The 18,078-nt window shown below is 39.9% G+C and overlaps 1 protein-coding gene and 1 pseudogene across 1 annotated transcript; both read left to right on the top strand.

The window, feature by feature from the left end:
* The first annotated feature begins 1,237 nt into the window (after window positions 1-1,237).
* LOC115755194 (probable xyloglucan endotransglucosylase/hydrolase protein 10) lies at window positions 1,238-3,005 on the top strand. Its single transcript, XM_030694517.2, has 4 exons — window positions 1,238-1,641; window positions 1,716-1,816; window positions 1,921-2,114; window positions 2,356-3,005. The coding sequence occupies exons 1-4, from the start codon at window positions 1,455-1,457 to the stop codon at window positions 2,756-2,758; spliced, it is 885 nt and encodes a 294-aa protein (XP_030550377.1). The 5' UTR covers window positions 1,238-1,454; the 3' UTR covers window positions 2,759-3,005.
* A 1,904-nt stretch (window positions 3,006-4,909) lies between these two features.
* LOC125315026 lies at window positions 4,910-5,378 on the top strand (annotated as a pseudogene).
* Window positions 5,379-18,078: the final 12,700 nt, after the last annotated feature.

The raw sequence follows: 18,078 nt of genomic DNA, 5'->3' as shown, positions 1-18,078 counted from the left end.
CAAAATAAGGTAGTTAAGCTTTTGCAAATGAATAAAGTATTCGATCATATCCTAACATATGGAACTAACAACAGAAATTCACTAAGTGACATTCTTAAACTCATATATTAAGGGAAGTGAATATTAGTTATGACTGCTTTAATGTATTGGTTTTACATAGGCGGACAAGGTAATACTATTCAAGTTTTAGCAATCATTTGATGGAAGCATGAGCACAGCAAAATAAAGCAGTAGCTTAGGTTAGCTTTGGCTTCAATCTTGCAATCGTGATTAATACATAATCATGATCTTGATCCAATAACTGAGACTTGTCTCAGAATCCAAAAATTAAGGGTGTGTTGGTTTCATGAAAAATAAGCGATTTGAAAAATAATTTCCAAAAAATAATCGTTTACAAAAATAAACGAATGGAAATTTTCTTTTCATCGCCTATGAAAATAGTTAGGCATACATTGTTATCGACAATGAGAATATTTTTTGTTGAATTATTTTTCTAAACGATATAAGCACTCATTTTTCAAAAAATACTTTTCAAATCGCTCATTTTTCACGAAATGAACGCAGCCCCAAATTTAGAACCGAGTTGTCTTTTGACATGGAGAAAGAAAGGCATACGAGGATGAGGGTCTCAAAAGAAAGGAATATCAACAAGCAGCGTCAAAGTGTCGACGATCACGGAAAAGGAAGACCATAAGATCAAGTTATTCTCGGAAAGATAGAGCATAACTGGAAAGTTCAGGGTAGATCTGTCAAGGTTGAGCTTTTCTTAAACTTTCTGCCGATTGAAACTGAAATAGAGAGAGCCCTCTTGCTTTTGTTGAGAAAGGTTATAACTCAAATTATCACATTAGACCGTGTGTAATTTTTCTGATTCTTTTCGAGAATCGACACAACCGGTTCGATGAGCTAACGAGATGGGTTGAGCACGGGGATGCAAGGATAAGTGCGTATGTAAATCGTACTTGTGGAACGAGTGGAAATGGAAGCAAAAAGCTTAAGCTTTGGCTGAGCGCTCAATTTTAAACGTGATCTATGAATGAATTTTCGATGGATATATATGATCTATTGAGAAGGTCTATGGCTAGAGTTCGTGTAGCCGTGATATAACTTAGTAATAGTTTAATCACTGAAATTATTTAACTGTTCTAAATGCCTAAGCTGAGCGATTATGAAAATCTAGAATTACCATTTGTTTATGCTTGTCTACACCTGATCAACACTACTAAATGGGAAGCAAAGCTCACAATCTTCTCTCGAGATTCCATCAACCCTAAGTCCCTTTGCTTCCCAACGAAGATATTCCATCTCAATTTGAGAAAACGTTCTTTGCTTCTTCTAACATTTTCAAACTTTTAGAACTAACTTCAGAGCCATTGCATTACCTATATATGACTCTTCACTCACATGTCAATGATCCTGCAAGAAGGCACATTGATTCCACATAGTTACAGACGATGAGGATGAAGTGTCCTCACTCGTTTCTCGTCTTCGCATCGCTGCTGAATTTGTTTCGAGTTTCAGTTTCTTCGGTCGTGTCGACCGGGGACTTCAATAAGGACTTCTTCGTGATGTGGTCGCCGGACCATGTGAATACTTCGGCAGACGGTCGGACCAGAAGCTTGGTTCTCGACCAGGAATCAGGTACGTACGGAATCTGCTGAGTTCACATCTTTTCTGTTGTATGATTTTCCTTGATGATCTTTCTTTGCTTTTAGGGGCTGGTTTTGCTTCCAATGACATGTTCTTGTTTGGGCAAATCGACATGAAAATAAAGCTAATCCCTGGTCATTCGGCCGGCACAGTCTTGGCCTTCTATGTGAGAAATTATGTCCAAATCTTAATTTTTTTTTTTTTGGCTCTCTTTGCTCTTCATGTTGGTCTGTGCCTCAATGGCTGATTTGAATTGGAATCGAGCCGCAGTTGACGTCCGATCAGCCGAACAGGGACGAGATAGACTTCGAGTTCCTCGGCAACGTGTCCGGGCAGCCTTACATTCTCCAAACTAATGTGTACGCCGACGGGTTCGACAACCGCGAAGAGCGGATTTACCTTTGGTTCGATCCGACTACAGACTTCCATAACTACTCCATCTTGTGGAATCTCCACCAGATTGTGTAAGGCACTAACCATGAATAGACGGTGTGCATTTGATCTATTACTTACTTATCCATTGGAAACTGGAAATGATTGAAAAATTTGCATCCAAATCATTGGCTAGCTTAGCCCCTCCAAAAGAAAGACACCTTGGCCAGAAAGAAAGACACCTTGGCCAGAAAGGCTAATGCTTTGATTTATTCGCTCTATTTTCGAGTTAATAAATTCGAAAACCTTACACGGATCGAAACCTCTTCGCAGCTTCTTTGTAGATTGGATCCCGATCCGGACATACCGAAACCACGCAGACAAGGGAGTGGCATTCCCTAGATGGCAACCAATGGGCGTCAAAGCCACCCTATGGAACGGCGATAGCTGGGCGACGAGGGGCGGGCACGACAAGGTCGACTGGTCGAAGGGCCCTTTCGTGGCCTCGTTCGGGGACTACAAAATCGATGCCTGTGTTTGGAAGGGCAATCCGAGGTTTTGCAGGGCGGATAGCCCCGCAAATTGGTGGAACAACGAGGATTTCAGCTCATTGACATGGAAACAAAGGAGGTGGTTCAAATGGGTTAGGAGATATCATATGATATATGACTATTGCCAGGACAATGCAAGGTTCCAAAACAACCTGCCCAAGGAGTGCTCTCTTCCCAAATACTAAACTAGCTGATCCATGAAAAATAATCTCCAATTCTTTCATCACATTTTCTTCTTTTCTTCCGCATTTTATTTAATTTATGCCGCCGACATATTTATGAAATTGGTTTCCTGAATATATTGCGTGGTGGTCGTGCCCCTTAAGGTTTTTGGTATGCACGTGACCCTACGAGTTCAATGCTACATGAATTAGTGATTCCTAGTGTACAATTGATTGAGGATTCGATACTGCAAAATTTTTCTTTTTCAAGAGTAAATCAACTTCGGTTGGAGATATGCTAATCTTGATTAGGTTCAATATGTGGAGTGGGCTTTGCTTAGAATGATAGGCCCTTGTTCAGGTATCAAGGTCCAGGCCGAAAGTACCTTCGGCTGCTTTTTGATACGGGCTGGACACCGGTTCCCATTGTGAAGGGCAAAAAGTTTGCAGCAAAATCGGGGGAATTGCAACATGTGCCCCCTAGAGTTACATATTATTACGAATTGCCTCCTGATTCTGAAATTTTTTCAATGTGCCCCATGATCTTCCAAAGTCGTTGCAAATTGCCCAATATGTTGATTATCAAATAAAACAATTAATTAAAATTGAGAAGAAAGTGAAAAATAAATAAAGAATGACAATATGTTTCCGTCGATAAGAAATTACGTAAATCATTTTCCTAATATACCCTTATCATGATTTTTATTGAAGATGTAATTATTATGGAGCAGATGAAGCACAATAGTTTAGGGGCATCCCCAAGATTACAAATAGAGCTAATAATTCAAAAAGATAGAGGTAGGAAGTCTCCATTTAGTAGCCTATACTGCATTTGTCCGGAAAGGTATAATTTTTTGGTAAAGTGAAGGTCTACCTCTCATATTTTTATGTAGTTTGACCAAAATAATATGGATGTCAGTTGACTTGTATTGAAAACGTCTATGGTTGCGCTCCATTCAAATACAATATATGGTTGCGAGGAAAGAAACCTTGAGGAGTCTCGTCGCCAAATCTTTGCCCTTTGTTGCTCTAATCATCCATGAAAGTTCCTCATTCCATCCTCCTACAGAAAGCCTAATCCCATGTTGCGCAAGGATATTTCGCCATATGTTGCCTCTCCATTCACATTTGAAGAAAAAAATGTGCTCTGTTTTCTATATCTGCTCTGCAGAAGTTACACCGAATGTCAACTAAAGTCATCCATTGTGCTACGATCATTGCAGTTGATGGTCCATTTCTACAAACTAGCTAGCCAATAAAATTGTGTTTGTTAATGCCATTGCTTCAAATTAGATTGTACTACTCCACATCCGGTCCCCCATGTCCGAGTCGTCATATATATCTCGACAGTAGTACCGTGAGCTAGACATAGCCAAGGTTAGAAAAGGTCACAAGTTGAGGAGACATCGCCAACTCCAAGCCATACTACCCCTAATATTGAGCTGCATAATTGGGGTGCCTCTACATTTTGTGTTGTGAACTCAATTGCTCCAAAGGGAAGAGGATGGGAGATTGATGAGGTTCCACAGCATGCAGCATAACAAAACTTTGTTCCATAAGTTCAGATCGAGCAATCTTAATCCTCCTTTTATTTTAGGTGAACAAACTACTTTTTATGCAACCTTGTGCGATCCATGATTTGTTGTAGAACCAAACCCTTACCCTATTTTACATAGCATCTCGCATCCCAAATTTGGACTGTCAAATTGAGAGAGAGAGAGAGAGAGAGAGAGAGAGAGAGAGAGAGATTGTGCTTGAATTTGTGGGAATTGATCTAGTGTGATGAACACTAGAATGAGATGGAATGAGAGTTGTTTGATGATTACACCCGGTTAAAGTTTATTTACATCCCCTAATAACTTAATTTCATGCACTAATATCAATGTCTTTAGTATTACTCGAAAAAATGTCTAACGTTAATCTTAAAATATTGTATCAAATTTGCTGAAATGATGCCCTTTTACTTTGCTTCCATTTGAGGAAAGAGAGCACATGCAAAACCAATTCTTTCGATGATCAAACTTTATTTGAATGCGAAGTTGTACTGTCCATGGGAGATGTTCGCTAATAAGTTCATTGCACATGATAAGTTGAAGCCCCAAAAAATAGACATGTTTTATCTATAAATAGCCTAATTATCATCTCAAACCAATATGAGCTAATTCCTTCAGCATCATGAATTCTCTAGCTATCTTCATCTCTCTCATCTCCATTTCTCTCTTTCAATCTGCTTATGCCCAAAACTCACCCCAAGACTATCTCAACTCTCACAAAGCCACTCGAAACCAAGTCGACGTGGCGAATGTGACGTGGGACAACACTTGTTGCCGCCTATGCCCGAGCTATGCGAATCAACAGGTTAGCGACCGCAGCCTTGTGTACTCCAATGGGCCCTATGGCGAGAACCTCACCAAGGGCACCGGCACGTTCACGGGCACCTATCTTGTAAGCTTTTGGGTCGTGGGGAAGCAATACTACAATTACAACACTAACACTTGTGCAAATGGGCGTGACTCTGCTTGCACTACACTCGGATGGTTTAGCGCGAGTCGGGTGCGCTAGGGTTAAGTGTAGCAACAGGTGGTGATACGTCATGTGCAACTACGATCCTCCCGGCAACTATGAAGGACAGCTTCCACACTAAGAAAGGCTTATAAAATCACTAGCTTACTTGCGGGCTGTGGCATGTTGTTATATTAGTAATACGGATGCATAGCATGTTGCGCGGAAAAGCAACGTAAGCATATGATCATTGTCGGCTAGTTGTTGGCAAATTGTAAACTAACTGCAGGAGGGCACACTTTTCTTTTTTCGATTTACCAATGGATGTGGTCATCCTTGCATTGCTTTGTCAATAATATGGCCAAGGCCAGTTATCTCAATATTGTCTACGATATTGGTGATATAAATGCCAAACTTGAGCTTCTTGATGGCACGCTACCGCGAGAATTTAAACTCTACTAACAGTTGGCCAGCAATGTAGTATATCATATGGTAACCTGCCTAACATAGCTTATGCCATCCAGTATTGATTGTGACCTTCCTCGTACAACCATTTACTGCTAGTGCTGATGAGGGGTTGTGTCTAAAGGCATTGATTTATCAATCAAGGGAGAAGAATTTGGGGATATCAATTAAAATCACAAGGGGTGATTCTTGAAGATGCTAGAATCAAGTGATTGACAACTTTTGTAATATGATTATTCCTTTATTATTATTTTCCATTGTTGTATTATTTCCTTATGTAAGACTTTGTAATATCTTTATATAGTGAAAGTCATCTCAATAATTGTGCGTTGAGATCAATAATCAAACACCTTCATTCTTTATGATATCAGAGCATAATTTTCGAAAGAAATTGATCCTTGACCATGGCTTCCGCCAAGTATCCCTACCCCTCGTCTTTGAACATTAGCAATTTTGTGTTACTGAAATTGACACAAACAAACTATTCTTGTTGGAGAGCACAAATGCTTGCACTGATTGAAAGTCGGGATCTGGTGGGATTCATTGATGGCGAATACCGGATGCCGAGTCCAACAAGTAACTCCTCTACTAACGGAGGAACAACTGGAGCCTTAGAGAAAGTGACAAATCCAGAGATTTTACAATGGAGAAGGTCGGATCGCCTTCTACGGGGATGGATTATTACGACGCTCTCCGAAGAAGTTCTTGCTCAAGTAGTAGACTTGACGACATCTGCTGAGGTGTGGTTAGCTTTACAAAATATTTTTGCCAAGGTATCTGAGGAACGTGAAGTTTCAAATTTTCTACAAATCCAAAAAAGTCATAGAGATAATTTTTCATCTCTTCACGAGTATCTTGGTGCTTTTCAAAAATATTTTAATGAGTTATCTGCTATCAGATGTCCCCTTGAGGACAAAAAGAAGGGTCTTTTTGTTTTGAATGGCTTAGGTGATCAATATGATTCATTCACAACCTCCATGTTGAAGCCTCCAATGCCAACTTTCTCTGACTTGATTTCGCAATTGCAAAGCTTTGAGAGTCGTATGGCACATAAAAGTTCTCCTGTAATTCAACACGGGACGGCTTTCTTTGGTCAGAGAAGCAATTTTAAGAGCAGCAAGAAGGGAAAGCAATTCCAACATTCCAACAACAATTATTTTTCTTCACATGGAAGGGGGTTTTCTCACAACAGTACCAGAATAAAAAATTCTAGGGCTGATTTTATGCATTCGTAGGGTCACAAGCCACAATTTAATCAACGCAAGATCAGAAGCTTGGGAAAGGAACAGAAAAAATCGTTTCCTGTCAAATCTGCAATAACTAGGGCCATATTGCTTTAGATTGCTTTAATCGGTTTAATCAATCTTTCCTCCCATCAAATGTGCCAAAGGCATTTGTTGCACTTATTGTTCGAGATAGTCGGGATTCAAAAAGGTTCACCGATATCGGAGCTTCAAATCATATGACTAGTGATGAAGGTAATCTTTTCAACTTACGACCATATATGGGAAAAGATAGTGTTATGGTTGGACATAGTGATTCACTTGAAATTTCCCATATTGGTGATGCTCAGATCAATTTTGGCAAAGGGAGTGTTGACTTAAAAAATGTTCTATTTGTTCCTCATATGAAAAAGAATTTATTATCGGTGAGCCAATTTACAACCGATTATCCTCTAAATTTTGAGTTCTCTGCCACTGGTTTTGTGATAAAGGATAGGAAAACGGGGAAGGTTCTAACAATTGGAAACCGGGAAGGTGATCTGTATACCTTAAAGGCACCAAAAGAAGCACTATTTTCAAATCGGTTCAGGAAAGCTGATGAAAGTACTTGGCATCAAAGGTTGGGACATCCATAGCCAACGACACTCCGTCATATGCAAAATAAAGCCGATATTATCATTCTTGCTTGGAATAAACCTACTACCATATGTAGTAGTTGTCAAATGGGGTGAGCATCTAAACTTCCCTTTTTGCCTTCCAAAACTAGTACTATTAAGCCTTTTGAAAAGATACATTGTGATTTGTGGGGAAATGCTCCGATAATGTCATTTCGGAGGTTTCAGTATTATGTTTGCTTTGTGGATGATTATACGCGTTATACTTGGTTGTTTCCATTACGGCAAAAATCTGATTTATATGCATGTTTTCTCAATTTTGAGAAATATTTGGAAAGGCAATTTGGAGGGCATATTACAATTTTTCAATCGGATGGATGAGGAGAGTTCAACCGAGCAGATTTCCCGATTCACTTGCAAAGGAGTGGGATTGTTAATCAAGTATCCTGCCCAAATACTCCGGAACAGAATGAAGTTGCCGAGTGAAAACACAGGCATATATGTGAAATTGGCTTGACGATGCTTCATCGAAGTGGAATTCTTAAAAAGTACTGGGTCGAAAGCTTTCAAATAACGGTTTTTCTATTGAATCGGCTTCCTACAAGGGTGTTATGCATGAAATCACCTTATGAATTCTTATTTTGTAGAAAACCAGATTATAATTTTTTGCGATTTTTGGTTGTAGGTGCTTTCCTTATCTCGGGGACTACACCAAGAATAAGTTCGATCCTCGATCATTACCATGTGTATTTCTCGGCTACGGTGATCGCCATAAGGGATATCGATGTCTCTATCCTCCAACTGGTCGAATTTATATATTGTGGCACGTTGTCTTTGATGAGACCATATTCCCCTACCTTGTACCTAGCTCATTATTCTGGGACCAAAGTGATAAAGCGAAGATATCTGAATTTATAAGCTGGTCAAATGAAGACATTTCAGCGTCTGACTTAGAATTTTCACCTTTGTATTTGCAACAAGGTTCGTCCTCTGCTAACTCGGATTAACCGTGTGATGACTTATTGAATTCTGCTACTCAGAATAATTCTCATGAAGACAACATTGATGGAGGTGAATCACATGTTCACCAAAGTCATGTTAAAGTTGGTGACTCATCCGGTGCTTCGCTTAATTCTTCATGCAAGTTGACAAATGGAGATTCCTCTTTGATTGTTCTTCATGATTATTCGGTAGAATGTTCTCCCACTTGAAATCATTCAATGGTTACTCGAGCACGTGCTGGCATTGTGAAGCCTAATCCAAAATATGCCAATTTTCATATGGACTTGATACCCATGGAACCGAACAATGTACACTCTGCTTTAAAGCATCCAGGGTGGTCGGCAGCAATGAAAGAGGAACTCGAGGCATTGCATCATAATAAAACTTGGACTCTTGTTCCACATCCTCCAAATACTAATGTTGTGGGATGTCGATGGGCTTTTAAGTCTAAGTTAAAGGCCGATGGTACATTAGAAAGATTAAAAGCAAGATTGGTCGCCAAAGGATACACTCGGGTAGCAGGAGTAGATTTCCTTGAGACATTCTCGCCAATTGTCCAACCAAGAAGCATAAGAACGGTCCTCACCATTGCTACAGTTAAAGGTTGGCCCATCAAACAATTAGATGTTAAAAATGCATTCTTACATGGAATTTTATCGCAGCTTGTTTATATGGAGCAACCGCCCAGCTTTGAGGACAAAAATCATCCGTCTTATGTTTGCAAACCGGAAAGAGCTCTGTATGGTCTCAAGCAAGCACAAAGAGCATGGTTTGATCGCTTTAGCTCATTTCTTTTGGCATTCGATTTCTTTTGCAGCATTTCGGATCCTTCGTTATTTATTCAAAAATCGGGTCATGGCATTGTAGCTCTACTTTGATATGATCATTATAGGTGATAATCCGAAATTGCTTGATGAGTTCATCTTTACGTTGAGTAGCGAATTTGCAATGAAGGATATGGGGCCACTACACTATTTTCTAGGTGTGGAGGTTAAGGTATTCTCTGGTGGTCTTTATCCGTGTCAACAACAATATGCTTTGTCAATCCTTAAACGTGCACAAATGGAGGGTTGCAAGCCGGTTTCCACCCCTATGGCCTTTAGTTCTCATTCTAATGCAGATGCAACATTATTTTCGAATCCTACACTATATCGCAAGATCGTTGGAGCTCTTCAATATCTCACGATTACACGGCTAGATATTTCATATGCGGTTAATTTTGTATGTCAATCATGCATCAACCTACTGTGAGTCATTTTCAAATTGTGAAGCGCATTTTTCGTTTTATCGGCGGCACAACAGATCGAGGAATGCAAATCTTGTCCAAGTCGACTTTGGACTTGTATGCTTTTTGTGATGCAGATTCGGCAGGCTGTCCCTTGACTCGACGATTGACTACTAGATTTTGTACTTTCTTAGGTAGCAACTGTATATCATGGAGCGCTAAGAAGCAACGAACGGTTGCTTGATCCAATGTCGAGGCAGAGTATCGTGCAATGGCGTCGACAACCGCAGAGATTACTTGGATATTATTCCTTTTGAGAGATTTGGGTATTCATCTCTCAAGTCCACCGATATTATTTTGTGATAATATCAGTGCACTTTATATGTTGATTAATCCAGTATTTCATGCAAGAACTAAACATATCGAATTAGATTATCATTATGTACGAGAAAAAGTGGCCCTTGGAACACTTGTGACTAAGTATGTTCCGTCTGTGCATCAAATTGTTGATCTCTTCACAAAACCCCTATCTAGGAACACATTTGGAAACTTATGTCGCAAATTGGGAATTTGGGATTCTCTCATTCCCAATTTAAGGGGGAGTAAAGGTATTGATTTATCAATCAAGGGAGAAGAATATGGAGATATCAATCAAAATCACAAGGGATGATTCTTGAAGATGCAACTTTTGTAATATGATTATCCCTTTATTATTATTTCCATTGTTGTATTGTTTCCTTACGTAAGACTTTGTAATATCTTTATATAGTGAAAGTCATCTCAATAATTGTGCGTTGAGATCAAGAATCAAACACCTTCGTTCTTTAGTGTCACGCCTATTCGCTCTCTCTCCCCTATCGCTTCAACGTCGGTCGTCGTCCGTGCTTTTGTGTAGCTAGCTATCTCTCTCCCTCTCTCGTTTAAGGGCGGCCGAGCTCGCCCGAATGTCACGTTTATGCTTTTGGCGGGTCTCAAGACCCGGCGTTGAGCTCCTCTCCTCGTCTACAATTAAGTTACCGGCAATGATGAGATCGGAAGGTCGTCTCCCGACACGGGGATGCCTCCTCCATCTTGCTTGCCCATTAATACTTCTGTGAGATCTCAAATGCTGTGGTCAGATCAGGTCATCGATGGTGGTCCCGAGAAGAGAAAGAGCGAGGGATAGAGTGTTTTGGGTCAGCAAATAGAGAAACCAAAGATGGTCATGGATGACACAATGGAGATAGTGGCGACCGGTGCAGGAGGCGATGTGATGATAGGTAATTATTTGTTGGCAATGAAAAAACAAAAAGCAAAGGAGCTTTGAAGAGGAGGTAGGGGCCACACGCGGTGGCCGCTTGTGTTGGCAACATGACCACAACATGATTTCGTTGGCAACGTTGCCCAAATCCGATCAAGCATGGCTTCCAATTGATAGTGAGCTCGTGCTTAAATCGTGATAACGATATAGACTTTTCCTTTAAGTTTAACTACTGGGCATATGGTTGATAATGATACCACTGTACACCTTCCTATTTAGGACTACCGGACATAGCAAACTGACCTATAATCCCATAATCCTTTAAGTACTTGGCAAATGGCCCTTTAAACTATCCAAAATCGCCATGTCAACCATAATACTCACCATTGCAGTCAGATCTGATAATTTTTATGACATTTCCCAGCTGTTTCTCGATTTAAGTTCGGAAAATCTTGAGCTTGTCAAGAGATTCAGACTTTTCCTTAATCAAGTACATATAATCATATCGGGAATAATCATCTATAAATGTGATGAAATAAAAATTTCTACACAATGTTACTGTATATGGTCCACTTATATTTGTATGAACGATCTCTAACAAGTGAGAACTACGTACTGTAATTTTCTTCTTTATTTTAGTTATCTCATCTCTACAACAGTCTACGCATGTATCTTGGTCACTTTTGAGAATGGGTAGAATGTCCGCTTTTATCGATCTTTCCACTCATTCCTTGGAGATGTGACCAAGAGAGTTATGCCATAATGCGTAAGACTATTCCTTAGGTAGAGGCCTTTTGAAAACAACCTTTTTGGCTGTATAAGTGGCATATATTTCATTGAGAGAAAAACATAATTTGTATAATTGATTGGACATAGTGCAATACTCAATTTTATTTGAATTAAAAGAAATATAAATTGGATTATTTGGAATCTCAAAAGAGCAACCACACATGTCCAAACTTGATACGGAAATTAAATTCCATCTTTAAGGAAAGTACGTAAAATATATTTCTTAATGTCAATTAAAATCAAAATCCAGAATGACATTCCCTTAAACTCCATGTCGACTTTATAATTGTTTCTACAATGAGCTTGGTTCAACCTGATTTGGTGTATTTTAGTTTATGAATCTCCATATGGTAAACGCAATATGATTTGCTGCACTGCTATCTAGCCACCACGTACAAGATAGGGCTTTTGATAGATTAGATTCACAAACAAATGCCAAAGAATCATTACCTTTATGCTCACATTTAGATAACCAAGTTTTATTTTTATTGCAGTCTTTCTTTATGTGACTGTTCTTCTTACAAAAGAAGTAGCGATCACCATCCTTCTTAAAGGATGCCTTTAATGAACCCAAATAGTCAAAATGATCGGTGGTTTGGTAAGTTCCTTTATGAGTATGATTTCTAAAACCTTTTAATATCCAATTCTACCATCTTTAAGACATAATCTATAATCTTACAATAACCATCACACCGGATGTTTAAAGAGTCATTGCATGTGAGTACTACTTTCAACATTAAACGATACATAGTTCAAAGCCTCCAAGACTTTCATCATTTATTTAATAGTGTAGAAATCGGCAAAAAACACTTTTCAAGTGTTCATAAATGGATTGCTACATACCAAAAAATAAACAGATCCTATTAAACGGATCATTTATTCTACCATCCTGGATTGCTTTCCAGGATTCCTCACTAATAAGAGTGAGATATGCAAATTTATACTTAATAAGAGCAACATTTTTAATATTCGTCAGTCCATTATAAACACAAAATTTCCATCCAGTTCTTAAAATTTGAACCAATATGAATGTGACATCCTGTATTCCGACTCGCTTTCGAAACTTTGAATAAATGAAAGGTCTCATTGATGTATTTCAGTCTAATCTCACTCAAAAATGGTCCATTTTGAGCAAACCGACCAAATGGGAATGGCTAGCTAGGAAAATCAAGTACGTGGACCTAAGAACTTAATCCTGGATTGACTCTTTGGCCATGAAAATTGTTGACGAAATATTTTGAACCAATATAGGTCGATCCTAGAATGATTAAAAAACGATTTGGGTAATACCCTACGTTTGGACCACGGGTGATTCCGTTTGACCTCGTATGGGTTCCGAACGTCCCTAAATTATTTTCTAATGATCATGTCCATCGGGACTAGTGATTGACCCTCGCAATTGAATGACAACCAAAGTCGCAATGGCTTGAGAAATTCTTAAACGTGATATTAATCATGGGTCGATACGCGTAACTCTTAAAAGCTGCCGTTAGTTTGAGATACACTGAAATTTCAATTGATCGAAATTGATCGCGAATCGGACTTCGAAATTAGACGTCGGACCTTCGGGAGTTCCAATAATAAAAATTTGGACGTTTCCTCATTCAGTGTATGATTTCTTCGCGGTTCGCCCCAAAGGGTTCAGGAAAATAAAATTTGGATTGGAAATGGGAAATTACCCATTTACCCTTGGAAAATATCCAATTTTTCAATTTGGCCGAAGGGCATTTCGGTCAAATCACCCCCTTGGCCAAAATTTGACTAGTCTTTGTGGGAGAAATTACCATCTTGCCCTTCTTGCATTCAAGACCCAAAATATATATCCCAAAATTATCCTACCCTTTTATTAATAAAAATTTTAGTCTTCTTGCTCATAAATTGCAAGAACACTTTCTCTCTCTACCTCATTCTCTCTCTTGGCCGAAAATCCCCTTGCACCCCACCTCCATTGCCGAAAATTTTCCAAGCTCCCACTAGTTTCACCTTGAACCGCCGAAGCTCAACCACCGTCGTGAGCTACCCGGAACCGCCGGATCTTCGTGGGTTTTAGCCGACCGAGAGAAATCGCCGGAGTCGCCGGTTGAGATCAAAATTTATCTCGACTTTCTCGTCGGAAAATTTGCTAAACTTTGGGTAAGTTGGTTTCTAAACTTGGATTGGGTATCTAGGTTGCTAATAGACAATATATTGAGTAGTTGTGATGAAAAATTTGTTGAATTTGGGCTTGAAATGGTGTTGGCCGAAAATCATGAATAGAGGAGAGAGAAAATGTGTTCTTGAGTGAATAGTGATATGCATGATTGAGATTGAAGGGCTAGGATTTAATCTAGCTTGTCATGCTTTAATTGGAGAGTCCATATTGAATCTTGCTTAGGAAGATTGTCGGACGGCTGTGATTGAATTCTGCTTTATGTAGATTAATCGTGTGGTGGAGATTAAATGTACGTTAGTGTATTTTAATCGTACGGTGATTATTAATTGCTACGTTAGCATAAATATTATCATGTGGTGTAGATTAATTTTTGTGGTAGTATAAATCAATCTTGTTGCCCCGATTGGCCATTAGCTTAGCGCGATTTAATCGGGTGGTCCCGATTTATTAATTTTCTAACGTGAGTGAATCACGTGGTCCCAATCGAATATTTATTCGGTATAATTAAATCGAGTGGTCTCGATTGAGTAGTTGAGGAAAATTAGAAAGATCGCATGGTACCGATCTTTTGTTGGAGAAAATTAGTGAGATCGTGTGGTCTCGATTTGCTAATGAAGAAATTTAGCAAGATCACGTGGCGAAGATTGATCGATCGGAAGGTTTTACGTGATCATGTGGCATCGGATGAGCGATCGAGGAATTATTGTTGACACATGGTCCGTACGAGGAATAATTGAGCGTGAGTGAGGAATTTTACCCCGAGGCGTTATGACGCGGGGTTCGTATTTTATCGGACCATATTTTGCCTGAGGCGTTATGACGCGGGCTCTGTTATTATTATTCTACCCTGAAGCATTAAACACGGGGTTCTGTGTACTATTTTATCTTGAGGCATTAAACGCGGGATATTAACTTGAGGCGTGATTACGCGGGTTATAGTGACTCGAGGCGTTATTACGCGAGTCCGTCCATTTATATGTTAGCTCGATGCGTTAAATGCGGGCATTTGAGTAATGTGGAATATTTATGTTATAGTATGATGTGTTAAACACGAGCTTTGGCAACATGGAATTTTATACGATAGCTTGAGGCGTCAAATGCGGGCTCTGGAGTACGTGGAATATTTTTATGACGGTTTGAGGCATGGAACGCCGATATGAGAGTAACGTGGAATTTTTGTAAAGGTGTAGAAATTTTGGGAGAAAGAATGAAATATTCAGGAATTTATTTGTTGAATTATTGGCTGAACGAGGAATTGTTGTGAATTGCTCACCTAGGACGTGTCTGGAGGCATTAGCGCCCTAACCTAGGATTAAGGACTTTCTTACCGAGATTTATTCTCACCCCGTGGTGGGGTCTCTTTTTCAGACCCTCCGCCTCAATAATGACTGACCCACCTCGGAGGTTCGACATTCCCCGGGATATGGATACACTAGTAACAGAGTATCCGGTTGGGGAGGATTAAGTGTATTATAGGCACGCTACTACGGTTTGGGTGGACATCGGAGAGCCCTACTGGAAGCCCCACACATACGTGGCATGGTCGTACCGTTATGAGAATTTGTCGGTGGGTCCGCTGAGTGGATTCGATATTCCCTACGATGGTGTTGGGGAATGGGACCCCGCTAATGCTGCATTTCCGGATGGCGTAGTGGTGCACCTAGATGCTGGACCTGTAGATTTAGAGCCCGACCCCAAGGTCATGGTACTAGGAGAAGATGAGGAAGTTGTAGAGCCATCGGATGCGGAACAGCCATCGGAAGTGGATGAGGACGAGTTAGTAGCTATGGATGAGATAGTAGCGGATAGTGAGGACGAGGCTTATGATAGTTGGCCTCTTGACTTTTGTAGAATGTTTTATTTTGGAAGCATAGTGGGCTTCGACTACGTAATCTTTTTGTTATAGGTGGTCACAGGCTTATACAGTGGCCTCTAAAGCCCTAGGTTTGAGAACGGTAACAATTATGTATATATGTACATAAGTTTGTTTTTACCATTTCAAGTTATCATAGTGTTGTTGGTTTTTGTACGAAGATTTGTTTCTGCTTATGCGAAATTTTGTTGGCCTTTGGATCCTGGAGAACCGTACGCGGTTGTGGCCGGAGGGGATGTTTCCGAGCTTGTAGGGTTCGGGTCGTGACAATGAATCTCAATTTTAACGGAGTTGCCATTCACAGAAGCGATGGCAAAAATAATAAATGTTTATAATTAGCATAATGTGAAAATTTACCTTGAGAGTTACATACATCATCATATAATCACCTTTGGGCAGAAAACATGATATGCGATTGTATACTCTTTACATTATAGCGATCATGAGAATTTATTTTAATCTTCGTTAATCACCACCTTTGGGTGTATGAAAATACTTGGACTAGTCAATTCTCAACCATATGCTGTGCATACAACCCTCCATGCAACAATATGCAATTACCTCCTTTGGGAGTATAACTACGCATTAAAGCAAGAGGCATCCCAATACTTTATAAATCGTTATTTATTAAACCCAATCAAGTGTGCCACTTTGGAGGTCACAACCCAATTGAATTTTCCTGAAATTAGGATATAAACTTTATATTCCACATTTACCGTATGCATGTAATTCAGAAATTCAAGGCAATTATCCACAAAATTACATGCCGTGCTAATTTACATTGATACAATCAACAATACATGTTAAACCATATACATGTAATTGATAAATTATGCTCCACATATCTGTATGTGGTACTTACATGTGAGATTGCACCTGTATTTCACGAAACCATATAGAAATACATAGAAATACGCCAAAAATACTCCAAACAATACACGTATTTAGAGTTCCATAGGTATTTTCCATCCATAAATGCATTAAACATGTAAAACAAATGTACCACCTCATAGAGCATGAGAATACGAGCCTGTCGATACTTGGAACACCTCGATCTGATCTCTCAAGCTCCCTCACTCGCCACTTGAAGCTTCGGCGCGTGAGGCCCACGTGCTGACAGGTATGGAGCAAGTGTTACGCTTCTCGGCTGGTTCTGAAATCGGTCCGCCCGCTTGCCTAACATAACCGGCGAACTCGACTGAGCTCAACCCGGTCTGACTGGTCAACGACCGGTTCGACCGGGAAGTCCGAGTCAACGATCAATCGGAGCGGGTTGGGTCACGAATCGGGTAGGGTAGGATCTGCACTCGGCCAAGATGACGTCAGCCCCGCACGTGTCGAGCACGTGCGGGGGCCTTGGTCAGACCGTGCTTTACACGGTTGGCGCGTGGCCGCCACGCGCTTGATGGGTAGTAGCCAATGGCTGTGCGTGGCGGCGCATCCGTCGTCATCCGGTGGCGAATTTTATATGATTTTGCTTATCTCATTTTGTAGGTTCCAAATATATAATTTTCTTTCAATTTTGACAAAAATAAAATTTCGAAAAAACATCAGAACGTGATTCGAGATCTAGAACACGTTGGTTCCGATACCACATATAAGCTGCGATTACTACCCTTATGCAGCGACCCTAGATAATCATGTTTAGATACACGAATCACATATACATAAGATAGAAGAATTAACGCACTTTGTTTCGGATCCATCATTCTTGATGCGGAATTGCGATAATCCGATGCTCAAGAGCTTCTCCTCTATAAACTCCCTTTAACACTAGCTTCAATGAGACAGCCCCTCACGTATCGCTCCCGACGACCCTTTATATGAGGTTATGTGGACATTAGGATTTAGAGGAGGGATTTTAGCACTATTTATAGATATTGAAACCTTATCCCCACATTATAGATAATGCTTATCCAACCCATATTATCCAATGTCATATCCAACTAGAATTAGGAAATCTTTTATCTATCTTTATTAGATCAATTAATATTTACAATAATAATTAATAAAGCCCACATTGAATATTAAAAATATATTCTAATAGGCAAGGGCCACAGGCGGTGGCCGCTGGTGTTGGCAACATGACCGCAACACGATTTCGTTGGCAACGTTGCCCAAATCCGATCAAGCTTCTTTATCCGATGATTTAAAGAGGCCTAGTGTTTGAATTGGATGCGCATCGCAGGTTCGATTCTTCACGTCTCGTCTAGTCCATAAGATTAACAGGATTTTTAGTGAGCTCGGAATCTTCAAAAG

This window comes from Rhodamnia argentea, chromosome 5 (genome assembly GCF_020921035.1).
Source record: "Rhodamnia argentea isolate NSW1041297 chromosome 5, ASM2092103v1, whole genome shotgun sequence".
NCBI lineage: Eukaryota > Viridiplantae > Streptophyta > Magnoliopsida > Myrtales > Myrtaceae > Rhodamnia > Rhodamnia argentea.
This window is presented reverse-complemented; position numbering and strand designations above follow the sequence as displayed.